Here is a 27,502-nt window from a genome sequence, read left to right as displayed (position 1 = left end):
CACAATTCTATTAAATGCTTGGTCCATGTTTTGCTTCTTCAAGCCAGGTTGGCTAAAATTACTGTCTATACTTCATCATTGTGTGCTAAACTTAATCAAATAAAGATAAACTAAAACCTCTGCCATTCAATCAGATGCATTCATTTTTGTTGTATTAATTGATTGGTTGAATAGCCTACTTTAGAAGTTTGCAAATAAAGGTACAGGATACAGGTATATAGGTACAGGACAGTACACTGATACAAATTAAGTCAACTAAGGATAAAGACCACAATACATCTGCTAGGCTTGTTTGCACTGGGGTCCCTTTGTACTCAATTCATACAACATTAAATAGCCTACTAGACAGATAAAACACATACAAAAATCATTTAAAGACAGTGTAAAACAAGATACATGATACAGCACCATTGTTTTAACCTTTATTAAATCAGAAAAGGAAATTAATTATAATTGCGGTTGTAATTGTAAATAATCAGTACATATCAGTATCACACAAGTCTGTCAGGCTCTTTTCAGTGTCTGCATCTGATCAGTCACCAGACCAACACAAAAGCGTGACTATCAACCCTGTGGGATCAACCTGAACTGTGAATACTAGAGGGTGGAGACTGTCACACCTCTCGCAACGACATCAACCTGTAGCCAAGGCAAAAAGTCACCCTGCACTTGCAGCCAGGATCGACACACACACACACACACACACACACACACACACACACACACACACACACACACACACACACACACACACACACACACAACACAATCACACACATCGCCTAGACAAATAAGGCCGACACTTTTAACGCAGTTGCTTGACACCATTTAATGGCAAACGACATGGCAGGGATTGCATCCAAACTGCAACATAACCGACTGAAGGCGCAGGGAATTGGTAGCAACGCGCAGGCGGTGAAATACCTCAACCAGGACTTCGAGGCACTGAGGAGAGACTGCCTGGAACGTGGACGACTGTTTGAGGACGATACCTACGAGGCACAGACCTCCTCCCTGGGCTACGATGATCTGGGACCAGGCTCCTACAAGACCAGGGGAATCACCTGGAAGAGACCCACGGTATGGGCGTAGAATCTGTAGATCTATCTGGGTGACAAGATCAAGTTCACATGATGACACATACTCATAGGGATGTGCTGGGGGTTTCCCCTTTAGACAAAAAAAAAAAAACGGTTGTTGTTTGGTTATTTGTTATTCAGGCAGTGGTGTAAAGTAACTAAAGTACATTTACTCAAGTACTGTATAATATAGCCTACATTTTAGGTACTTTTACTTTACTGGAGCATTTATTTACACAATTCTTTTACTTCTAAGCAAATATTGTACTTTTACTCCACTACAATTATTTGAAATCTTTAGTTGGTTACACAAAACATTCATTAACCATTTAGTTCATCCCTTATCCCTATACATTTCGGCCATTTCAAAATAGCCGATCTACAAGCTCACAATGCCTTCATACTTAGGCCTACTACTTAAGTACAGAATGTGAGTACTTTTTCCACCATTGTATTCAGGAGCAGGCTAAGCATTACATCTCCATTTGACAAATTAAATGGTGCAGGTGCTGGGTGTGACCCAACTATTTTGACCACATATGATAATTAAGAAATGTGTTTTCTCCGGATTCCCTTCCTTTTTGAGCGGTGGTCACAACGCTCCTATACGTGGCCGTGTGTGTGGGTCTGTCTGTCTGTCTGTCTGTCTCCGTGTCCGTAGCCTGCAGTAACCTTTTCTGACCACACATGTTAAGGGAGGGGCGCTGTTGCACACACACACACACACACACACACACACACACACACACACACACACTCACACCACCGCTCAGTTCACACGAGTGTGATTTTTATTTCCTTTTTTTCTCAAAACGGCAGCCTCTTCTACATGCCGTAACACAGACACTGTGGCTTAGAAATGATAAAAAACGGTCCTGACTGAAAGAAAAGATTTTCGCGAAATAAACAGGACATACTCGGATTACATTTACTCGGATTACTTTTCTCGCCAGTACTCTCGCCGGTAGGTAAAATGACGCGTTGCCATGGGCACCAGCAAATTAGACGTCACGTGGGCATCCGATGTGTTAATTGCTCCCTCTGAACTTCAAAGGGCTTGTGAGCTGCTGTAATTGATTGAGCCATACAAGTGTCAATAGCTCGTTAGTCACTGAAAGCATCAAAGACTACAATCTGTCTGATGTCTGTAATAAGAGTGGAGGGGGGAATGTGTTTGAATACACACAGACTCGCCTGATTGGCTGAATGGTTTTGAACCAGGCCACCACCCACCACGTGCCCCAAGCCTACAGCCCTGATTGGCTCGCCCTCTCTGAGGGCTGGTGGAAAAAGCTTATTTAATTTGAAGGGCCAGACTACACTAGCCTGACACTTCAGTCCGCACATCACCCCCCCCTGTTGGTGGGTGGTTTGTAGTGTGGACTGAAGCTGCACATATTTTAATCTATTTCAAACGCGCCTGAAGAGCGGGCGCATTGAATGGGCCAATCAGGGTTGTATGCTTGGGGCACGTGAACTCTATGCTCCGGTCCCAGCCCCCTCCAAACAGAGCTCTTGAGCTCAGTGAGACTCGCTCGTGGACTCTGATTGGTGTCCTCTGCCCACGTGAGAGTCTAGTGGACTCTGATTGGTCCGTGAAAACTGTCATGGCGGAGTCAGACTCGACTCGTATTATTAATAAACTATGAAATAGTGCCGTTTCCTCACGTTTTAATACCATTTTGCACTAACGTAAACATGCAGACATATAATATGTTATGAGAAATAACGTATTTTTGCAATGTCACGCCACGTCGCGTGTGTGTGTGTGTATGTGTGTGTGTGTGTGTGTGACGTCAATAGGCTTTAGCCCGCCCACGCCGAAATAGAATCTGCCCTGGTAATCTCAGACTCTCCCGGAGTGAAACGTAGTGAACGTAGTGTGAGATGTCTGGCGCTCGCAGTCAGGCAAAGACTACACAACACCACCACTACCAACAGGGGGTGGTGTTGTGCAGTCTGGTTTATTAACCAGGCTAGGCTGTCATAGCCTACTGCAAATGACAGCTCAACAATCTCGCCCCCCTAGTGGCGAAAAAAATAACTTCTGGTAACTCAGATTAGCTCAACAACAATGAAACTCCAGTTATATTAGTTCTCAAGGTTTCATCTGATAGTGGGAAGGAAGAAATAAAGAAAAACACAATATTATGTCTGTCTGTTTGTCTTTTCAACCAGGAACTGGTCTCCAATCCAAAATTCATAATTGAAGATGCATCCCGGACTGATACATGCCAAGGAGCACTTGGTAAGTGTCTCTCTCTGTCTCTGTCTCTGTCTCTGACTCTCTCTCTCTCTCTCACACTCATATGTTGGTTAGAATCCCTAGCTACCTGTACAGTCCTTCTGTAACTTTACTTAAAAGGAAGTGCCCAGTGAACCAAAGTAAAAACAAACCAAATTGCATTCAAATTATTTTAGGTTTTATGATTTTATGATAAGACCAGTATTTAAAAAAGGGCACACCCATTGCAGTTCTCTTACTGCACACACGCTTACAGTAGCCTAGGCTATGTCACCATGTGCAAATTCCATACATGGAATATTCAGTCTACACCCAGTCTCATGCCTGTGTGTGTGGGAGAGGTTGCATTCTGTTGTTTTACCGGTATGAAGGTAATTATAAGAACGAGAACAAAAGAATGAATGTTGCCTAACTGAAGCATGATCCGTCAAAGTAAACATCTATTGATTGAAGTATGAACACTTATTTCCATCATATTTGACCTATAACTAGTTTGATGTTAGCAATTGGCAAATTTACAATCTTTGTTGTGCTTTTTGGACAGTATTTCTTCTTACAGTGAACTTGTGTGTACAGGTGACTGCTGGCTTCTGGCAGCCATCGCGTCCTTGACTCTGAACAAGTCGGTGTTGTCCCGGGTTGTTCCCCACGGCCAAAGCTTTGATGAGGGCTACGCCGGCATCTTTCACTTTCAGGTACTCTTCACATAATAGAATAATACTGTCTGAGGCAGTTATGTAATACCTACACACCTCGCCTCCAAATAACCTACCCTCACACTACTCCTCACTAAGCAACAACAAAAGATTATGGCACATGAAAAGAGACATTGTCAAAGAGTTGATTCTATCAAGTGTCATGTTGTGATCCTCAGCTCTGGCAGTTTGGTGACTGGGTGGACGTGGTGGTTGACGACCGATTGCCTACAAAAGATGGGAAGCTGCTTTTTGTTCACTCAGAGGAGGGTTCTGAGTTCTGGAGTGCCCTTCTGGAGAAGGCCTATGCTAAGTATGAATAAATCACATTTGTTTTTGCTGTTGTTCATTCTTCATTGACATAATAACATGACATTCACATACCACCACTTCTTGATACCACACAGAGATAGGTTCTCCGACATCCCTCACTCTGAAGTCCTTCTAGTACTTTTAATTCATAGATGCACAGACGCGTTTCGGCGTCAAGCCTTCCTCAGCGTGTATCATATGTAAGATACACGCTGAGGAAGCCATGACGATAAAGATATTTCACTTAATAATAAACCTTAATAAAACCTTTCGCCAGCCACCATACAGTAGGTATGAGCGTATCCAGTTTGCAGCAGGGGCAAAGAGGAATGAAATGATTGCACTTGACTTCATTGGTCTACTGGCAGCATGCACAAGAAATGTGGCATTGATCGTTGTAGTGGTTTACCATGGACAGATGAGCGAACAGACTGCCACAAGGACAGACAAATATTTGGTGGATATCCATCTATCCATACTGCCAAATGCTCATCTAGATCATCGTCACGCCATAAAAAGCATTTAGGGAGTCTATCTGTCTGACCCTCTGATGTATTTGTATTTTCGTATTTTATTAACTTTTCTCCATCTTTTAGGGTGAACGGATGTTATGAGGCCCTCTCTGGAGGTTCCACCACCGAGGGCTTTGAGGACTTCACTGGGGGCATCGCTGAGAGCCATGACCTCAAGAAGTCAGGACCTGCCCTTTTCAAAATAATCCGAAAAGCCCTTGAGAGAGGCTCTCTTCTTGGATGCTCAATTGATGTTTGTTTGTTTTTGATTATTTCAAGCATAGACATACTGTTTCCCCTATGATTCATTGATTGTCTGTTTGTTATTTACCTCATACTTGTTATTTACCTCATACTCGTTGAATCTTGTTTGGAATGTCTCTCTCCCCCCTTCCAGATCACCAGCTCAGCAGACTCGGAAGCCATCACGTCCAGAAAACTGGTGAAAGGTCATGCCTACTCATTGACTGGAGCAGACCAGGTGAGGGAAATGGTGTCTAGTCCCGCATAGTAGTTCTACAGATAGATACAAGGACCATTCTTTTAGGTTAAGCTAATAACTCTTGCCTCACATGGGGTTCAGAAATGCAAGAAGACAAATTATTATAGTTTGTTTTACTGACATACAGACACGTATGTGTGTATACTGTTATTTTTTTTAATATTAAGAATGATTTGACACCGATATTGTTGTCCAGGTGGACTACAGGGGGGACACGGTACAGCTGATCAGGGTGAGGAACCCCTGGGGTCAGACGGAATGGACTGGACCCTGGAGTGACAAGTAAGTAATGATGGCCTCGGGTGCCTGGTGACTCAGGTTAGTGCCCAGACATTTTGCTCCTTGTGGGCCACAAGGACCTGAGTTTGAACCATAGAGTATATATAAAATAGAGAGCGGACGGGCCCCGCCCCCACTATCATTTCAATGCAAGTGCTCAGTGGCGTTTTGAAGCAACGGCTACGTGCTAGCATGTAGCTAATCCAGGTGCATTCTGGGGGAAATTGGAACCAGCTCTGGTTCCAAAACGTCACGAATGACGTCACGAACGACGTCGACGTCCATTGAACCCTATTGTAGACCCCAGCGCCGCGCTCTTATGCTCGTGCATGTATGTTTCACCCCGCCTGAAATTCCAGCTTTGGCCAGTAGGGCGGCCGCTTCAATGTTTACAAGCCGTTCTGGGGGCTTGGTTTGAACCCCGCTCCTCCTGGTATTATCCTGGTTTTGTCTCTCTCTACACTCTCCTATTTAAAGTTATACCATGTAACTTTTTTTATAAAACAAATCTTAAAATGGTCCTAACTGTTAAATCGCTAAAGTTTTAGAACCCCCACTCCGTTATTTTCAGCTTCAAAGGCCTTCGCTTTATATGTTTTCTATGAGCCTTGAGGGGGGGAGAATTTCGCGGCAAAATGACGTCATCATACTACCGGCCAATCACAGCGAGGGTTATACACTGCCGGCCAATCACAGCGCATCTTGGAGTGGGGTCGCTAGGGCGGCCATATTTGTAGTCTCCCGTGTGTCTCGGGTGCACGGTGAAGCATGGGTGAAGGAGTGTATCTCCGGAATGGCTGAACGCACAGGAACCAGGGACCCCTCAAAAGATAGATCTCGGCGAGGTGGAGGCAGACGCGGGGGTGTGAGAACCGAAAAACGGCCGAAAGACGCGGACGCGACCGAGGTTTGCTATAGAGCTACTGACCACAAGTTGAGCAACTTACACAGTATAGCTTTAAGAAATAAAGCATAACAATCCTGAAAAAGTAACTTAAATAATGGATCTATGGGAACAGCATGGCTCCAATGTGGTTCTCTATAACTATCTGTCTGTGATGTCAGTCATCTATGATGTATTTGACCAAGGTTTCAGCTCAATTAGAGCCCCATTGACATTGAAATTAAATTTAACAATGTTAAATATTTCAAAAATATCTGGGAAAAGAAATAGTGGAGGTAGGTGGTCTACACAGAATACACTGACTGACCCTTCTAGCCTTCTGTAGAGCCATGCCATAAGAATGGCATTTTTAACATTGTTCCCAGATGCATTGATTTGCTATTTATCTCTCTTGTTGAGACATGTCATCTCCTGGCTGATTTTACTTGAGTCATGCGGTACACCTTATGCCACACACAGATTTTGTTTCACCATTATTTATGGACTGTGGCATTTTCCAGTGCATTTGGCCAGATAAACTACGGTACATTGTATATGACAGCAAACAAATTGTGCAATCAGGAATGTGCCATTGGTTACCTACTTCACATAATGTTGCCCAACCTAGTTAGACCGAAGGAATTCAGTCAGTCACCATCATTAGCCACAAAAACACAAGTGTTTCGAACGAAACACCTGTTTATTTAGGTCTGGAAGGAGGTACTCCCTCCTTTGGGTGGCGCTATTGCGTCAGCCTCACAACAGAACGTACTCACGTTAACTCCCGCAGGGCGATCCCTGATTGGCCGGAGGGCTTGTCACTCAAGTTTTACGGTACTGGGTCAGTCCCCCATAAAACCTGTGGCATCCCACAATACTGTCTCTTGAAAGCATCTGCTCCGAAAAATCGAACAGAGGGCAGAGACTCGGAGGGAGTACCTCCTTCCAGACCTAAATAAACAGGTGTTTCGTTCGAAACACTTGTGTTTATTTTCGGTCTTCCAGTTCGGTACTCCCTCCTTTGGGTACGTCAACTCCCGTAAGCGACGTCGGCCAACGTCTACTCACCATACACATGAACGGCAAAGGAGATGTCTTCCAGACACACCTTGCCCACAAGGTCCCCCCCTGAGACCACCGGAATCAGTCGGGGGCAGTGAGTAGGAAAGAAAAGGAAGAGGAGCGCGCCAGAAAGCACAAGGGCAGTCCAAGCGCTCCAGGCGAGGAGGAAGACACAAGGGTCCTCCTCATTCTGCAGAAGAGTCAGCAGCCACCTGGAGGACTGAATGCGCTAACGAGCGCGGGGCCACGTCCAACTGGTAATGAGCTGCAAAGGTGGACGGCGAAGTCCAGTTCGCCGCCAAACAACCCTCCTGAATGGTGGTCCCTTGCCAGAGACCCCAAGAGGAAGACATCCCCTAGTGGAATGAGCTGTGAAACCCACAGGTCTAGCCACATTCGCACTATCATACGCCAACCTAATGGCGTCGACAATCCACCCCGAAAGGGTTGCTTTAGCAATCTCCATCTTCGCGGTGGACTTGCCGTGAGGAACAAACAGGCTGCGCGACTTCCTGCGCGCCTGAGTCCTCTCACAATAAATCTTCAGTGCCCTCACAGGGCAAAGAAGATTAAGGCACCTGTCCTCCTCCGTACCAAAGGGAGGAGGATGAAAAGCCGCACCGGAACATGCTGCACCACCTTATTCTTCGGAATGAAGTGAAGGTGAGGTTTAAGCAGCACCTGCCGGCCGTCCGGAGAGAACCTCATGCAATCCTCTGACACTGAGAGGGCATGTAGGTCACTAACCCTCTTGGCCGTGGTTAAGGCCAGAAGAAGAGCAGTCTTGTAGCTAAGGAGCTTCAGAGAGATGCTCTCCAGAGGCTCAAAAGGGGGTTGCCTCAATCCCCGTAAGACCACCTCCAAGTCCCAGGCGGGGGCCAGGGGTCTCGCCGTCAGGGAGTCCCGCCTAACCGCTGCCATAAACTGTACCACCCACGGGTGTTTGGACAGTTGGTCGCCATCAAGGCTCTGGTGACAGGCCTTAATGGCCGCAAGGTAACCTCTCACCGTAGAGGCCTTACAATTCCTATCCACCCGATCTTGGAGGAACTCCAAAATGATCGGAATTGAGGAGAACACCGGGTTCACCAAAGGGTGTTTAACCCGACACCACTCCTCAAAGGCTTCCAACTTGCCCTGATACACCTTACGAGTAGAAGGAGCCCTGGACCTCTGCATCGTATCAACGACTGAAGGGTCCAGGCCGGCTGCGATCAGCCTCTCCCTCTCACGGGCCAGACCCACAGGTCTAACCTCTGAGGGTCCGGGTGGAAGATCTCGCGATCCGCTTGACTCAGCAGATCCCGTATCTGGGGCAATTGCCAAGGATCCCTGTACAGGAGCGGAGCTATCAGTGAGCTCCAAGTCCCCGTCCTCGGTGCTATTAGAAGCAACTTGTGGCCGTAACGACGAACCCTCCCGAGAGTCGGAGTAATGAGGTTCATCGGCGGGAAGGCGTACAGCAGGCCCTGGGGCCAATCGTGCGCCATAGCGTCTATCCCCAAGGGTGCAGGCCCACTCAGGGAGAAGAACAGTGAGCACTTCGCGTCCTCGCGTGAGGCGAACAAATCCGCCACCGGATGACCATACTTGGTCCAGATCTGAAACGCTACTGACTGGTTCAGGGACCAGTCCTCGTCGCGAACCCTCCTCCTGGACAGCAGGTCCGCCCCGCTGTTCAGGAGACCAGGGACGTAGGAGGCCTTGACCGACTGTAGGTGCTCCGAGCACCAAAGGGCCACTTTGCGAGCCAGCCCGTCCAGGGCTCGCCGCCGCCCCCCCTGTTTGTTCACATAACACATTGTCACGGTATTGTCCGTCCTGATGAGGACGTGACAGTTCCGGATGAAGGGCTTGAATTCCTGGAGCGCCAGGAACACCGCCATCAATTCCAAGTAATTGATGTGCTTGTTCAATAAATCGGGGCCCCAAGGTCCCCTCGCCGTACGCCCTTCCAGGGTTGCACCCCAACCCGAAAGACTGGCGTCCGTGGTGACTACCTCCCTGTGAATCACCGCCCCTAGCCTGGCGCCGCTTCGAAGGAAGCCGGGAACCAGCCAAGGGCTCAGGGCCGTCCGTGCTCGCTCGGAGACCGGGACCAGAGTGCCGCCTTGGCAAGGAGGGATGTTCAGGGAGAGCATCCATTGCTGGAAAGGCCTCAAGTGAAACCTTCCCAGACTCACGAGGTCCACGGCCGAAGCCATCAGGCCCGCGAGACGCTGCACCAACTTGAAGGAGATTTCCTCCACGGAAAGGAAGGTGCTGGCACAGGACAAGAACTTGTCCACCCTCTGCTGAGAGAGGCGGGCGACCCTCTCCCGGGAGTCCCACTCTGCACCCAGGAAGGTGGTCCGCTGAGATGGGTTCAGCACACTCTTCTTGTAGTTGACTGCGAACCCCAAGGACTCGAGGTGCGCTATCACCACCCGGGTGTGTTGCGCCACCTCCTGGCTCGAGCTTGCGCTTATAAGCCAATCGTCGAGGTGAGATCCTTATCCCCTGCTGCCTGAGAGGTTCTAGAGCTGCCTTCGTAACCATCACGAAACCGCGTGGACTGAGAGACAGGCCAAAGGGGAGGACTGCGTACTCGTAGACCTTCCCCTGGAAAGCGAACCTCAGAAACTTTCTGTGAGGAGGATAGATCGACACGTGCGTGTAAGCTTCCTTCAGATCTATTGAGGTGAACCAATCGTTCTCTCTGACGGATCGAAGCAGGCTGGCAACGGTCAACATCCTGAACTTGAAAGTCATCAAGTACATATTGGACCACGTCCAATATGGGCCGCAGCCCCCCTTCTTCTTGGGAACCAGGAAGTATGTGGAGTAGAACCCTAGATGGAGCTGACTCCACAGGACCTCCCGTACAGCCCCCTTCAAGAGGAGGGCCTGTATCTCTTCCTCCAGAATGCGGGCGTTCTCGCCCTCGGCCCTGGTGAAGCTCACCGTGGGGGGAAAGCGTGGGCGACATCTTGAACTGTATTCTGTAGCCCTTTGTAATAGTGCGATAAATCCAATGGCTTGGATTGCACCTCCTCCACTGATCTGCACAAGGTGCCAGCGGAGCGTAAAGATGTGCTGGCAACACCTGCCGAGCCAACGGCCGCGACACTGCAGGCCGTCCGCTGTGGCCGGAGGAAGCTGCCGCTGACCTGGTCACGTGGTGCGCCACAGGCAGCGCAGGAACCCACCTGTGATCCACTTTCTTTACCTTCGCCCGACTCGGGCCTACAGAAAGCGTTTCCACCACCTGAGGGGAAGCGCGCTTTACCCTTAGCTTTCCTGGAAACGTCCCGGAAGAGCTCATGGTCTTTAACATTAGCAGGTTGTTCCTGGGGTGCCGCAGTGGGCAGTTTACTACACCCAAAACCTTGTGAGGAGTGTGAACTATGCTGCCCTCGAGAGGAGGGGAATGTGAGCTGAGTGTGAGTGGCTCTAGCAGAGAAGGAACTGGAGCCTGAATAGGCCGAGAAACCAAACCCTTGTACAGACTGTGTGAGTGCGAAACTAGCTGAGGCAGCGAAGGTGCCTAAGGAGGCTGAGCACATACAACTTTCTCTACAGCAGAAGATGCACAGGGAAGAAAGACACAGTTTGTACACACAATTCTTTACTGGTATTTTCGACTGGCAAGGCACGAAATGTACAGCAGCCAGAATTTTTGCAGCACACAACATAGAACGCGGGGCACGCTGCTTGGTGGCCGACCGCTGAGAAGACTGGGCAGCAGGTTTTGTCGGAGGTACAGTCTCAACCACCAACTCCCTGGTCTCCTTCCTGGCAGCCGCCCGTGCCTGGAAGAGACTGAGCCCGCCTGCCATAATCTCCGTTCCCGAAGAAGGCAGGTTGCGGAGCTCTTTCTTGTCTGTCTCCTCATCCTTCCAGTCAATGGGCTCCAGCCAGCGGGTGGACTCCATTTGCATACACTGGTCCATGGAACGGCCCACCCAAGCCATGGCATGGAAATTGAGTCCGATCAGGAGGTCCAGCGAGGCCTTGGTCTCAGCCGCTACATCGAGGGGAGGGTCAGAGGCCGGTGGGTTCTGCAGGAGCTTCACATAGGCCGCCAAGAGGCCCGCAGCATTGAGAGCCCTCACAGCATGTCCATCAGCTCTGTAAGCCTCCTGGGTGGCCTTGGACATGGCCCTTTCCCATTTGTTCTCCAGAAGCGGGTGGACACCCGCCAGCGAATAGGGGCTCGGCCCACCAGGATTATCATGGAGGAACCGGGCCTGGAGCATGGAGGCCAAGGCAGGGCTGATGTGCGGGCATCTAGGAATCCCCATCTCCTGTGCCCCCTCGAACTCCGTGGAGAAGTCCAGCTTTTCCGGGTCCTCGTGAGAGGTCCAAGTCTCCTGGAAAACCTGCTGTAGGCCAGCGATGGCCGGCAGGCAAGCCATAACAGGCGGTGGAGCAAGGTCCACGCCCAGCCGCGGTTGGCGGGAAGTTGCAGGCTGCTGACGTACAGGGACGGTGAGGTTCTGCAAGCGAGCGGCCCTCTCCAGCAGAGACCAGGGGTCCATGGGAAGGGGAGGGCGCCACCTGAAGCTGCTACGGTGCCGGAAGGAGGGAGCTGAGACGCGGACAGGGCCACCGTCTGTGTCAGACTCGAACCGCCGGCAGCAGAGGAGGAGGCCTGTGACTCCGGCAAGGCGGAGGCAGCAGGTTCAGTGCCACCGGGGGCTGGGGAAGCAGCAAGGCCTGCTTGACTCCCGGCCTGAGCGGTGGTAGGGGGAACAGAAGCTACTTGACTCTGGGCGGCAGCGAGGCCTGCCGGGGCCCTGGCCACAGCAGAGACGGAGGCGTGAGTAGAGCGAGGCGAGTCATTTTCATCAGGGTGGAGAGAGATCACAGGGGACCCTACTTCCATCAAGACCACGTCCTCATCAGGATGCTGGGTGGAGGAAAAGTCCCCCTCTTCCCCAACATCCTCCTCCTCGCTATAGCGGTCGAAAGCAGAGAAGGAAAACTCTGATGAACCGCTGTCAGCCCTGGAGTGGGCTGGAGAGGCACCACCATCGGCCGGAGGAGCAGCGCCGTCAGCCGGAGCGCCGGCGGCTGGAGAAGCGCCGCCATCGGCCGGGGGAGCGGCGCCGTCGGCCGGAACGGAGGCGCCGCCACCTGGAGGAGCGCCGCCAACCGCCTGAGGGTCACCGCCGCACCGGCCTACAGGGAGGCCCGGGGAAACAGCAGAGGCGAGACCCGAGAGAAGAGAGATCGTGTCGAGGCGGAGCCGACGCGCACCTAGAGGTAGGTCGCGACACTCCAGACAAACAGGAGGATCTTCCTCCAGAGCATCCAAGGCGTGACGCCAGCCCATGCAGGCGATACACGCCCCATGCAGATCGTCCGGGGCTACTAGCAACCTACAGGCAGGGTTAGCACAACGGCCGTAGGAGCGCGAGGACGCCATATCCAAAATAGCTTTTTTCCAATAGCCTTAGCGTCGACACAAGAGCCGAGAGTCTAAGGCAGAAAAGCGCATATCAGCGTGAGCACAGGCAAGGCCAGTGCTCAACAACAACAAAGCTAGCACAATACAACGAAGCCGGTAGCTAAGAGCTAACGCTAGGCTATCGTGAGGCTAATAACAAGGAATAAACAGCTGAGCGCTGCGTTAGCATAAACAACGAAGCCGGTAGCTAAGAGCTAACGCTAGGCCATCGTGAAGCTAGTAACAAGGAATAAACAGCTGAGCGCTGCGTTAGCACAAACAACGAAGCCGGTAGCTAGGAGCTAACGCTAGGCTATCGTGAACGTGAAGCTAACAACAAGGAACAGCTGTGCGCTGCGCTAGCACAAACAACGAAGCCGGTAGCTAGGAGCTAACGCTAGGCTATCGTGAACGTGAAGCTAACAACAAGGAACAGCTGTGCGCTGCGCTAGCACAAAACAACGGAGCCGGTAGCTAGGAGCTAACACTAGGCTATCGTGAACGTGAAGCTAACAACAAGGAACAGCTGTGCAGTGATACTGTCTAAACAACAGAGAAGAAAAGTCTCGAGACCGGTGGACTGGTCCTAAGCTGTCGCTCTCGGTTATCCTCGAGACGATTATATCTTCTAGAATAGGTTGAAATATACTTACAAATTACGTAGGTCAGGAGCTGTGAGATTTCGCGCTGTACCATTTGAGGAGCAGATAGCGAAAAGAGACAGTATTGTGGGATGCCACAGGTTTTATGGGGGACTGACCCAGTACCGTAAAACTTGAGTGACAAGCCCTCCGGCCAATCAGGGATCGCCCTGCGGGAGTTAACGTGAGTACGTTCTGTTGTGAGGCTGACGCAATAGCGCCACCCAAAGGAGGGAGTACCGAACTGGAAGACCGAAAATAAACAACATACACACTTAGACACACCCAGTGTGGAGTCATTGCAATTATGGTGTTATGGAAAATGTGTTTTCAGAGTTTGTACCTGTGTTTAAACTTTAGGGCGTTACATATGGATGACATTCCATTTGGATGTGTGTCCTCTTCGTACAACAACCTGTGCACTCACCTATTTCTAAACGTCTTTACCTCTAAAGAGGAAACTGTGTGATTCTGTCTGACAGATAGTCCATACAAGGAAAGCAGTGATTTGTGGGACACCAGCGAGACATCCTCACATTTTAACAGTGAATGTGTTGTGTATTTTGTATAGTTCCTCTGAGTGGCGCTATGTGAGTGATGACGACCGTGCTAGGCTGACCGACCGCTCTGAAGATGGAGAGTTCTGGTAAACCTTACAAAAGGAAAATCACCTTGCCTACTATTTCGACTTCTTCATTTTCTTTTTTGGTGTCTTTGAATTGCAACTCCACTTTGAAACCCATATGTATCGACAGCTTGCAACTAAAGCTACCAATTGCATCCACATTTATTATACATTTTAGGCAATTTAGCTGAAACGTTTTGCCCAGAGCAAAGAGCAACACAGAGCGCTACAGGTGTAGCAGAGTAAGTTAAAGAGGTGTGCCCTCAAGACGTCACGGAAGTGGAGAGTGTAGGGTTAACTGTGTGTGTGTGTGTGTGTGTACATATCTCATTCTCAACATGGCTGTTCCACAGCTCTTTGGCTTTTTGCATACTGGTGTGGCTTACCCAGTTCAAGTGAGACACACCCATATTGCTGCACACCCTTTGCTCTCTCTCCTTCCTACACCTCCCCTGACACGAGGCTTGCACTGTCATGTGACGTGACCCCCTTGCTGTTTGCAGCCAGATGGTCCTGGACACACACACACACACACACACACACACACACACACACACACACACACACACACACACACACAGAGCACATATTGTAAGGGTGAAAAACGTAGCATCCAGAAAATACTGTACATACAGTATGACAGAGATTCCTGCATTCCTACGAAACTCAGTCACCACTGGCCTTAACCACTTACGCCCTGCGTAGGATTAGTAGTAAAAATAGTTGTATCACGTCACATGTGAACTTGTACAGCAGATTGGCATATTGATTGAAGTAAAAGATGCCATTTCATCCCTTTTAATGACTCAATTTTCTTCTTCCTCCTCTCTCTCCACAGGATATCATTTTCTGACTTTATGCGCCACTATTCTCGACTGGAGATCTGCAACCTCACCCCAGATGTGCTCACAGATGACGAACACAAGAAGTGGGCGTTGTCAGAGTTTGATGAGGGATGGCGAAGCGGCTCGACAGCTGGGGGCTGCAGAAACTATCCAAGTACCTAATTTAACAAATTAACACACATGATCTCTTCTCCTTAAGTACTTTTGAGTGAATAAAACATGTTTTTTGACCAATCTGTTTGGTAGCGCATGGTACAATATGCCTAACATAATTGTAGGGCATGGATCTTATTGATTGCAGCTTTAACCCAAAATAAGGATGCTCTGGATAACCAGAAACACCTCATGACAGGCCACTATATTGTGATTAGTGTATATCACAGCCATATCCTCGCATTGTGCCTACAGGCAGCAGCATGCCCAACTGCGTGTCAGACTGGCAACCCCTTAGCTGTAGAATAATCACAATATGTCATGCTTTTGTTAGTGATGTAGTGTAATTATAACAAAGGAATTAAGTTGCAATTTAAGTTGTTACAGTATACCATAGCTCTCAACCAATCTGATTCTATTATTTATGGTAGCTGTTTTATCACGGGAACCAACCAAAGTCTTTCAATATTTTTACCGATCCAGTTCTGATTCCATTTCTCTGGTGTACTGCATGTAAAACACAGTGACCCAGTCTCTCCTCCCCAGATACTTTCTGGATGAACCCCCAGTTTGTCATAAAGCTGGAGGAGGTGGATGATGATGCTGATGACGGTGAGGAGGGATGCACGTTCCTGGTGGGCCTGATGCAGAAGAACAGACGCCGCATGAGGAAGATGGGGAAGGATATGGAGACCGTTGGATTTGCCATCTACGAGGTAGAAATATTGTTGTATTGTTTTTAAAATGCTATTTAAATGCTACAAAACGACTATGGGTGAAATCTATTCTATGTAACTGTATTGCAATTCTATTTTATGGCTTCTGACTAAAATGTAGATTGTATGATGAGGATTATCGTATAATAAAACAAAATGACCAGCGCACCGTCTACACTTGCACAATATGAACACTTTTATTGTTTAAGCAACGTTTCGGTCACATAGACCTTCTGCAGTCAGCTGCTGACAGCTAGTAGCACCACAGATAAATACATAGAGATCTACAACAACCAATCAGTTGACCTCATTGATGGGGATGAGACACAACAGGTGGTGATCTCATTTGAAGTGATCTGATTTGTCATCACCGCCAGTCTGTATAAAACAGTTTATATTCACGATAAAATAAAGCATAGATTTTTTTTTTTAAATACACTCCTCAGTTCAGTGCCTGAGTAGAGAAATGAAAAAAATAAAAACATTATAGTCAATTTGATTAAAGCATCACATTAAGTAAACGTTCATCATTAAGTCTCCTGGGTGATAAGGTTTCTAGTGTGTGTAATGTGGGTAATAGTCCTTTTGATCTCAAACCACCAGTGTAACCTGTTTACCAGTGTACAGTGTAAAAAAAAAGTTGGTTTTGGACGTGTGTGCGGGTCATTTTATTATACGTTGATAAGACTGTTTCCTATGGTGAGGATTATGAAATAATAGCTACATGTATCAGTCTTGCACTAATTTTTACTGTTTACTTGCTTCCTCTAGGTGCCTGAGGAGGTATGTATGCAAACAGATTGACCCAGAATAACTTCTTTGAATTTGAAGATTTCTCTCCCAATCATTTCCCATGAAGGATGAGTAAGGATTCAAAGATTTCATATTATCATGATGATATGTAATAGTGTCAGTGTACCCTGTCTGGATAAAGACGGGTTAGGGCGCCCTCATGTGACTATACTGTGTGTTATCTTCCAGGATTCTGGCAAGAGGCAAATCCACTTGAAACGCAACTTCTTCTTGCGCAACCAATCGGCCGCTCGCTCAGAGACCTTCATCAACCTGCGAGAAGTGTGCAGCCGTTTTTGCCTCCCCCCTGGGGAATACCTCATTGTCCCCTCCACCTTTGAGCCCAACAAGAACGGGGACTTCTATGTGCGGGTGTTCTCTGAGAAAGAGGCCGATTTCCAGTATGTTTCCATTTTGTCACAGATTGAACTACAGGTTGACGGTGTGCATACTGTGAAGACTTGCATTTTTGTTTCATTATGTAACGCCATAGAAAGAGATAGGGAAGAAGGGGTGGAGAGTGCGGATGGCAAACAGGTCAGGGCTTGTGCTGGATTCAAGCTCAAGACATGACTATGCTGTTATGGTGCCACTAGGAGACCTTTACAGTATATGGTTTTATTAAAACAAGACGAGTTATTGTATACTCCAAAATCATATTGTGACTACTGTATATCTATTTTTTCAGAGAGTTGGATGACACTCTAGACTGCCATGTGGAGGAGGTGAAACCTTGCATACATTTCACTTTAATAAAAAAAAATCAAACCTCGGTTCGAAGTGGAGCGGTGAATCTGAGCAGCTATACCGTGTGTGTGTGTGTGTGTGTGTGTGTGTGTGTGTGTGTGTGTGTGTGTGTGTGTGTGTGTGTGTGTGTGTGTGTGTGTGTGTGTGTGTGTGTGTGTGTGTGTGTGTGTGTGTGCCTGGCCTGCACAAAACAGCGCCCCTCCTTTAACTAGTGTGTTGTGTGTGGCCACTCAAGGTATTGCCAGGCAGCCACCCACCCACAGACATACCCACGGACATACCTGTCTATTGGGAGCGCTTTCACCGCTCCAAAAACACTGCAGATTTGACTGTGTACTTTCCTTTTCCTTAAATTGATTAATGTTGCATTGGAGCATGAACATACTGAACTCTTCCCACTTTCAGATTGAAGTGGATGAGGATGATATTGGTGAGAGGTTTAAGGATCTGTTTGGGAAGCTAGCTGGACATGTAAGTAGTATGCTACGATTTTGACAATTATTGCTAAACTGGGATTCAAAATATCCATTTGATCACATACTGTAGAAATGATGTTACTTGTGCTCTTAGGACGCTGAGATTTCTGCATTTGAGCTGCAAAAAATTCTGAACCGTGTGGTGACTAAGCGTAAGGGAAATTATTTATTATTCCAATCTAAGAAAATGTGGTTTCTTGGCATGAAAATCAAATCATTCAATTTCTGTATGATGATCTTTTCCAGGGGATGACATCAAAACCAATGGATTCAGTCTGGCTACATGCCGCAACATGGTCAACCTGCTGGATGTATCCTTTCTCTCTGTCTTCTATTGTCATGCTTAATTTCTATTTAATTAATAAGAAATGTGCATATCTACAAGCTCAAAACACGTTGTGATGTAACGTTGTATGGCTATTGTAAGTATAAATCCGGCTTCACAGTTGTCAGTGATACAGAGCATTTCATAATGTTTTCTCCTTGACACTCCTCATAGAAAGATGGAACTGGCAAACTGGGACTAGTGGAATTTAAGATCCTGTGGACCAAGATTGAAAAATTCCTGGTGTGTACTTTGTGTATCTTGCTCTTAACATCAAACCTCCAGCAGTCACTTGACATTTTCCAGTACGAAGGGTCAATGGAACTATGTTTTTTGGGAGGTGCAGATATTTAGAAACCTACAGTACTTTCAATTTTAGCAAATAGGGGGGTTGGTGAGAGCAGATACTATACTGTATTTAGTTTGGGTTATCGGAGGGTATCTAGTCATATCTAGTATCTAGTCGATATTTCACTGATATCCAACGTATATCAGCGTATGGCTTTGCTCTATGAATGTTTTTGAGTAGCTGATAAAAGTGTACATTTTTACATTAATTGTTTCCCGATCTCCCATCAGGCTCTCTACAGGGAGCATGATGCAGACAACTCTGGCTGTATGAGTTCCTCTGAGATGCGCATCGCTGTAGAGGATGCTGGTGAGATATGAATTTCGGTTGTGTTTGCTTTTTCTCCACAGGAACCTATGGGCGAACACACGCTTCTAAACCAATATTTCAAAAATGATCACGTGACAATTTGTCTTCTTTACAATGGTTTTACCAAAGTAACATCAATGTTTAGAATCACTTCAGTGGTTATTCCTACCTTGTGTGTCAGCCATATATTTGAAGCATTCACTCTTGTTCTGTCTTCATTTAAAGGTTTTTCTCTCAACCAACCCCTGCACCAGATTATTGTTGCCCGCTATAGCGAACCAAATCTCACCATTGACTTTGACAACTTTGTGTGCTGCCTGGTCCGCCTGGAGTCTCTCTTCAGTACGGTTCATCCTTATGTCCACATGTCATCACTACAGTAACACACACTCATGAAGTTATAGCTGAATATGATGTTTTTCTTCTCATTTACAATAGGAAGCTTCAAGTCACTGGACGAGAATGAGTCTGGTGAGGTGGAGTTTAACATTGTTCAGGTAGGCGTTTTATGTTTAACATTTTAACTGTCTTTTAACGATGTTTTCTGATATACAATACATGTGTCAATATTTCTGTCTGCAATATTAGCATAATCTTGATGCTGGCCTCTTGGACAGCTCTCCACTGAAAAATAGAGAGATGTGTTAACTGGAACCAACTGTTTAAATAAAGAAAAGAATAGAAAATAAAAATTGCATTGATTGATGAAGACTGTGTACTAACTTGGTGTTCTTGTGTTTTCTACATAGTGGCTAAGTGTGTCAATGTTATAGAGCAGGCCTGTCTACAGCTGAAGAAATGGTCCCCGGAGGAGTTCGATCTCCCAAGTTTACACACCAAAGGAGTCTTTTTTTAAAACATTAAATGTCTTGTACAATAATAATTAAATTTACAAAGAAAATGATCTGTATTGAAAGCAGTTTATTTACATCTCTTTGCTATTGTATACCATCTCCCCTTGGGGAAAATAAACAATGAATTACAGTCTCCTCTTGTCCATAATCATTGTTCACTGAAGAAAACAAATCTCCATTTTGTAGTTGGTCGGTCATGAAGGCTGGATTTTAGAAGACTGTGTAATGGATTTAACCCCGTCTTGAGGTTCCACAGAGCACCACACCTATCTCTCTGAAACAACTTAGAGACACACCTCTGTACAGCACAACTCTATGGTACAGCAGCACTACCGGGGCCCAGGTTACTCCTACTCTGGACCCATTCCCACTATAATGAAATTCTCTTTTAAATGAGCCATCTAACAAAGAAACTCAAGCCATCTGATCTCTGAATTCTTTTTTTCTATTACAACATTTTTGATTGATTGAGAAATGTATTAGCAGCTTGCAAAAAAACAAGCACAGGAAATACAGTTCAATACAAGAAAGCATATGGCTTGTTTCCATTGGGGTTATTTGTAGGTCTACTCATTTGAGATGTGACATTTGGCAGTAAAATCTTAATTCAGTCATAGCAAATGTGTGTTGTTTGATGGAAATACATCTGATGCATACAGTATACTGTGTGTGTATATAAATGAGTTTAATTTATTTAGTAGGCCTATCTTTGTTTTACCAATAGTAGCCACTAGCCAGCCAGTTGCATTTAAAATAACCTAAAATTCCTGCAAAAGGTGTGTGTGTCTACTTCTTCTCAGTCAACTTTTCCACCCTTTTAGCCATATAAGGCTGTTGAAAACTCATCTCGCCCCTAAATGCTTGACATTTGGACAGACTTGTTCTCCATATAAGGGTGTCATTTGCACATCCCTCCCCTTATTGGCTCCGACTCACCTTCACCTGTGGATGCATGGTGCTGAGAATGAAAGTATTATAGCTTTTTAACTGTGATAATGCAACCGATATATATGAAGCAGTTTTGACAAAACAACTCCACCGCAAGTGAAAAGCAACGTCCACAATTTATGTAGAATGTTTTCCCTTACATGTTGTATAAAACGCAACACACAAAGTAGTGTGCAAATAGTAAAATATAATGCGGACATTGAAGGTTCTCGTCCTCACCTGAGGGGGAAGAAGGAGAGGCAGGTCTAGTCGACTACGTTCACGGCAGAGGTCCTCAATCTGTGACACCTCCCACTGCATGATTTGCGGCCAGAAAGAAAAAAACAGCCGACCTACAAGCTCACGGCGCATCTGGGACGGTGGGACCCGACGCGCCGTGAGCTTGTAGATCGGCTGTTTTCGGCGCGGCGCACCGTCGTACGAGGAGGTATAAATGCAAACGTTGAAACTACCTCGCCTTTCGACTCTGCAAGACCACAGCTGCTGTTAACACCAGCTCTTCTCCTGACGCTCCCTCTCTCTTCTTCCCTCCCGACTTGTCTTGGTTCCTACTACCCCCATCAGCAGTCAAACATGGTGAGTGTCTTTTTCCCCCCAATTATTATTCTAAAAACTAATATTTAAAGTTGTTTATTCATTCTTTTGTAGACGAGAGTATCCGTCGACAGTAGTTTTGGCGTGTTTCACATGTGCTGTGTGTAAACTCCCTCTGAAGGGAGATATTCCGGTATTCCTACCTGAAGCCAACATTCCCACTAGCCTACTATCTACAATCTTTCAAATTAAACGTGTGTGCACGCATTATAATACGCCGTCCTTTTGCACACGATTTTAGGTAGTTAAGTAGCCTACTACACACCTATTTGCAGTATTTGGCGTTTGTGCTTTAAGATAAACTTCTTATTTTTAATGAATGGAGTTCTAGTATGAAGAGGTTTCTTGTTCAAGGTGTGGTTAGGTTCTTTTGCGTCTCTGAAACGGATAGATCTTTCAGTCTGACTTCAAACCTGTCCTTAAAGAATGCCTGCAGGGCGGACGTGTGCTAACTTGTTCCTCACTAGTACCTGGAATGTGGCAGTGGCAGAGCAGAGAGGCCTTCAGCACTCAAACTGCACTCATGGAATGCAGTTGTCAAAAAACCCTTTCTCGTGTTTTGTTTAGTGTATCTATTCTCGGCTAATAGTTTTATTTGTTATAGTAGGCCTATTCACATTTGTGTTAAATTTGAAAATCAAATATTCAAATTATGAGGCAAATACAAAATTGGTATTTTTGGGACATCACAGGGCCATACATGATGGGCAATGCTGTATGATTGCTGTTATCTGTCAAAAAAAATCTAGGCTACTTAATTGTGATGAACATGGCATACGGTAGATAAAAGGTGAGGAGAGGGTGCGTATGTGTCTAGGTATACATCTATGCATTTGTTGAGGGTAATCTGACTGTCCACCAAAACAAGTCTCAAACTAGTGGCTGGGTTGCCATGGACCACTAGCTACCACTACTGATGGTGACCCCTTGACCTTTCTTCTACTAGTGCCACCCTTGGGCCAAACTATCTACAAGTGAAGATGTCTCAGATATCTGTGCAAACTACAATGCAACTCACCGAGCAGACATTACAATCCTTTACCTTTGATATTTAGTCTTTTCGGTCCAGCACCACTTGTACCGAGAACTGTTTGGGTGCATATCTCCCCCTTTCATAGCCAGCATCATTAACCATCTTTGTTGTTTCCGAAACAGGCATCTGGAATAGAGGTTGTTGAGGATGTGCTGCACCTGTTTAACAAGATGAGGTTACACACCGTTGGAGAGGACCCCCAGGAGCACTGCAAGTTCTGCCTCTTTGTCATCGACGGCAACTACATCGTCCCAGAGGAGACCAGCAAAGTAAAGGAGAAGGACCTCGAGGGCCAAGCGAACGTCTTCAAGTATATCATGAGCAAGGTGCCCGACACCCAGTGTCGCTATGCTCTCTACGACTGTCACTACGAAACCACCGTCAGCCCGAAAAACGACTTGATCTTCATCATGTGGTAGGTATCCACGGTATATCCAGAGTATACTGTAAATTACTTTCTATATTGTGTGCACTAATGTTAACCACTTGAGCCATATTTTATACTTTAGCTATTCAAAAATGGCCGAAAAACAAGGTCAGAAATGCATCGGTCGAATGTAGCTCAGTGTCTGGAAATATTTAAATCTTTGCTCAAAATAATGCCTTCTACATGCCAGGGTTAATGTCGTTAAAGGCATACTAGGTATACTCACAGATCTGTGTCACTCCAAAGGCTTTCAGAGATTAAATTCATGGAGTGGGTGTTGTGAAACTTTTGCCAGTCAGTAAATTATATCAATTAAACTATTGAAATTACACTGTAGCTTTAATAGAGATATTAATCATGTGTTGAACATCAACTAAAAACAGAAATGTGTGTGTTTCTCATTCATTACAGGGCACCTGAAGGTTCAACGATCAAAGACAAGATGAAGTATGCAAGCTCAAAGGATGCTATAAAGAAGAAGTTTGTAGGTAAGGGCTATGACAGGTTTTTCCTTCATAGGTTTATTGAAGTCATTTGAAAGTCACCTAAAGCCTTATTTATACGCCGTAGTGCAAAGGAGTATAAATTGGGCTTTAGACCTCACTTAGTAGCTGGTGTTTTTATTTTATTCCCTTAGACTGACTTATGCTATTTCTGGGCATTTAAACATTATTTCAAAGCCAAAAAACCAAAGAACAAGGCTGATGGTTATTTGTCCACATTTCCTTGACGATAATCAGTCTGTTATTGCCCCATTTAAAAATTTGCTGGTTTACAGAGTAAACTAGTAAGCTGGTTTACGAATAATGTATTTAGCCAAATTGGAAGACCTCGCATGTGTGCGCGCGCACGTATAACTAACAAATTACCTTTATTATCCAGTAGGCTTAGTTATCATGGTTTGGACAACAATGTGTAGTATTAATCCCTAGACAGGCAACCATTCAAGGCATCAACCTGCTCATCGGGAGCAGTTGGGAGTCGTGGCTTGCTCAAGGACACTTCGACACGAAGCCAGGAGGAGGCAGAGATGAAACTGGGAACCTTTCAGATCCCAGATGGCCACACTACCTCCTGCGCCCTTTAAAGCTGCAATATGTCAATTATTTTAATGTAAAAACATTATTCAAGAGTAGTTACTTTTGAGGATTTTTTAGGTGGATATTTAGGGGAAAGAGTCGGGAAATGCAGAGTAGGGGTCCGGCTGAACCGGAACTGTGCCCTAACACTTGCCTATTGTCACCCCAATAAAACATGCCAGTATGGTAGCGCAGTGGTTCCCAAACCTTTGAGCTCAAGACCCAAAAGAGAAAGCGTCTCCCCAGGAGACCCAAACTAGAGAAAATGACAGAGCTACAAGCTCAGGGTTGCAATGCGACACTTTGTGGGCTTGTAGATCGGCTATAGATGGTATGCGCATGCATAAAGTGAACGGCAAATCGAGTGGCAAAGTGAGTTTTTGTTTAACATCGTTTAATACAATCAAATGGGACTTTTCTGTTTGGATATATGGGCTGTCAAGGCCAGAAAGTTTCTTGCCACTCAGTAGGCATTCACACATATAATGATGTCACACTCATACCCTCTATTCACTACTTATTAAACATTTGGTTTATCTATGGTATATATTTCTTTAATATGAAATTCGTTTGAAAAATCATTTACATTTTAGGAGACAAAAATAAACAAAAATAAAGGGATATTTATTTACTTGTGACTGGGTCCCGACCCAGTGTTTGGGAACAGGGTAGAGTATGTTAAGTAAGGGATAATGAATGGCTCCGTGGTGAATGACGCTAGATAACAGACCGACGGCTTGATAACTCCCGAGGCGCTAGCCGAGGGAGTTATCAAACCGAAGGGATGTTATCTAGCGTCATTCACCACGGAGCCATTCATTATCCCGCTTATTACCCGGCTACTAAATAAAATTAATAATTCGACTCAAAACTAAAAACAAAACAAAGTATTTCCTTGTTTACAGACGGCTGGAAGTGTTCCACAAGTGTCGCGCTGGGCGTCCCCCCCAGCGCGACACGGTCGCCTTGGAAAACAAGGAAGTGCTGATTGGATAGAATCCATTTTCTGATACTACGTCGTCTATTTCTCGCTTAAAATATTCTGAAAAACATTCTTGAGAGCAACATTTAGTTCTAAATGTCGCTGTGTGTGTTTACATAGCTGACATTTTGGATACAGCTAAGATTCTCGCAGTGCAGCTGGACTGCAGCAGGTGCTCTGAGCCTTTGATTAGGCAGCGGTCTGTTATCGTGGGATATCAGACCTCTGATTTCAGCGCTCGACCAATCAGAATCAAGAATCCAAACAGGCCGGGTAATAATGCAGTATAACTAGTACATCTACAGTGGTTGGAGGGTCTTGGATCGTACTACTGCCTTTAGTGCTGTATCTGGGATGTGTTTTGACATTTGGGAGATCTTGGTTCTAATCCTACGTTGTGTGTGTGTGTGTGTGTGTGTGTGTGTGTGTGTGTGTGTGTGTGTGTGTGTGTGTGTGTGTGTGTGTGTGTGTGTGTGTGTGTGTGTGTGTGTGTGTGTGTGTGTGTGTGTGTGTGTGTGTGTGTGTGTGTGTGTGTGTGTGTGTGTGTGTAAAAAATATCCTTAGTTTATGGCTTTTGGGGGAAGATGTTCAGGTTTCACACAAGAATGTTTATATTTTATTTGCTCCTCAGGTATCAAACATGCTTGGGAGCTGACTGACGTTGCTGACCTCAAGGATCCATCGTACTTTGTGGACAAGTTGGGAGGGAGATCGGTTGTAAAGAAGCTGGAAGGGAGAGATCTGGACGCAAAAGATAGTTAGAATCCTTCAATACCAACAAATAGGCCTGCCCGATACCCATCACTTTATCCTTGCATACATAGATTTAAAGTTATTGGATGGATTCATCTTTGATCCAGGGATGGATTCAATAAAGTTTTTAAGATATTGTAGGACTAAGCATGGGCTCATCACTGGATACGGCCATTTAAGACAAAGCCCAAATGTAAACCAACTTAACTGTTAGTGACACTGGTTTTGATTCTGAAAAGTTTTGTTCAGGTGTATAATTTGTAAAACCCATAGTTTATAGTAAACATTTTCTCAATTGTTTGTAAGACAATTTTTGCTAGTTTCTGCTTGTTTTGTAAAAATGCATGTTTGAAATCCTGCATTTGTTTTAAGTTACTTAAGTTTCTTAAGCATATTGTTTACTACACATGGTGACTTAAATAACGATTGCATTCTGTTAGATTTCTCAATTTAGTTGATGGCAGCATCTGTTTAGTTTGATATTTGATTCCTACATATAACCTACTTTAATGCAGCTTTACTGGGCACCACCTAACTAACAGGACAGAGGCAAGTTCACACTGCTGTTGAGTTGCATGAGAATATTAATTCAGAAATGTAACTGTTCATTCTGCTGCCTCCAGAGTCCAGTGTTAATAAATCGGCCAATTGTAACCAGTAATGGTAGGTGTATGTGCAATATTTTCAATTTCCAGTCTATAACTTTACTATGGTGACTACTGTCCAAAAGTGAGTTTATGATAGACTTAACTAAGTTTTAGGAAGGGCACTGGGCATTATTTTTTCTTCTTGCAGGACTTTTCTCTTTCTGTAGTAATAAGGAACTACTTTGAAACGTTTGGCCACTACAGTGCTACTGGACACATCAATTTGACAAGAGGGAGCTTACTTGAAACATTTCAAATGAGGGGCAGGGCTGTTCAAACCTGTCAATGAGGGGTGTGGCAGCTGAGCTTGTGTAAACATTAATTTATGATGGGTCCAATACTGGTTTCGGTTCTGCTTATTATTCAGCTTTGGGTGTCTGGATCTTTTAAACTAAAGTAAAACATTGGCAGAGAAGATCAAAACTTCTATGGTGGGGAATTTGGCACTCAAAGTTACATTTTGGCCAACAACTTTGAAACCAAATGTAGATGAAGATGGCCTGCAATCCTTGAAAGTTATAACAAGCCAATTAACATTTTAGACTGCAACACAATAGTTTGGCTTAGAATGTAAACCGAATGCTCCCTTCCCTGTCTAATATTGACCCAACTTAAAGGAGTAGTTCACCACTTTTCAACCTGTCTACATATAATAGGTCCTCACTAATGTTCATGATAAAATATCACAATTTTTTTCTACTCAGTCCAAGTCTCCTAGGAGAGCTGTGGGAAGTTCAGAATCCATCTTGTGACATCATTTTCCAAAAAAAGAAATTTATCAATATTTTTCAAAAAATAAATTCGATGTTTAGCATCGCGAGAACAATGGCTTCCACTTTTCAGGAATAGAAAGCCTGCAGTTTCTATAAGCTGGATTGGCAATCGATGTCACCAGACGATGGGTTTCTGACCTGCCCACAGCCCTCTGAGAAAAAAAGCTATTTTTGGGTGAGGATCAATTATATGAACATAGTTTGAAAAGTGGTGGAGTGCCCCTTTAAGCATTTTTTTATTTTATGAAAAGTACATTTTAACTCCTGACAAAGTTACTAGGTTGCCAAACTGTTTGGCTTCCATAGGCCATTTTGATTAAACAAGCTATGTTTAGTTATTTTCATAAATTTACAATTTAAGCATTTAGCAGACGCTCTTGGTAGGTTACAATTGAATGAGACACAATCATCACTTCATTGTTTGAAGACAATGA

The 27,502-nt window shown here is 45.5% G+C and overlaps 2 protein-coding genes across 2 annotated transcripts; both read left to right on the top strand.

Moving 5' to 3' along the window:
• Nucleotides 1-843: 843 nt before the first annotated feature.
• capn2l (calpain 2, (m/II) large subunit, like) lies at nucleotides 844-20,208 on the top strand (the record flags this gene model as incomplete). Its single annotated transcript, XM_080740664.1, has 21 exons — nucleotides 844-1,080; nucleotides 3,258-3,327; nucleotides 3,901-4,019; nucleotides 4,199-4,332; nucleotides 4,928-5,096; nucleotides 5,241-5,324; nucleotides 5,542-5,627; nucleotides 14,213-14,287; nucleotides 15,105-15,265; nucleotides 15,811-15,980; nucleotides 16,752-16,763; nucleotides 16,962-17,173; nucleotides 17,461-17,497; nucleotides 17,925-17,990; nucleotides 18,090-18,147; nucleotides 18,242-18,306; nucleotides 18,495-18,563; nucleotides 18,900-18,978; nucleotides 19,204-19,320; nucleotides 19,417-19,475; nucleotides 20,089-20,208. 21 exons carry the CDS (start codon nucleotides 844-846, stop codon nucleotides 20,206-20,208), a joined length of 2,199 nt encoding a protein of 732 aa, XP_080596790.1.
• A 1,042-nt stretch (nucleotides 20,209-21,250) lies between these two features.
• On the top strand, nucleotides 21,251-25,948 carry cfl1l (cofilin 1 (non-muscle), like). Its single transcript, XM_080739845.1, has 4 exons — nucleotides 21,251-21,356; nucleotides 22,530-22,822; nucleotides 23,246-23,322; nucleotides 25,527-25,948. The coding sequence occupies exons 1-4, from the start codon at nucleotides 21,354-21,356 to the stop codon at nucleotides 25,655-25,657; spliced, it is 504 nt and encodes a 167-aa protein (XP_080595971.1). The 5' UTR covers nucleotides 21,251-21,353; the 3' UTR covers nucleotides 25,658-25,948.
• Nucleotides 25,949-27,502: the final 1,554 nt, after the last annotated feature.

The sequence above is a fragment of the Nannobrachium achirus genome (genome assembly GCF_963921795.1).
Source record: "Nannobrachium achirus genome assembly, chromosome: 13".
Classification (NCBI taxonomy): Eukaryota; Metazoa; Chordata; class Actinopteri; order Myctophiformes; family Myctophidae; genus Nannobrachium; species Nannobrachium achirus.
Note: the sequence above shows the minus strand (reverse complement) of the source record. Positions and strands in the feature narration are given on the sequence as shown.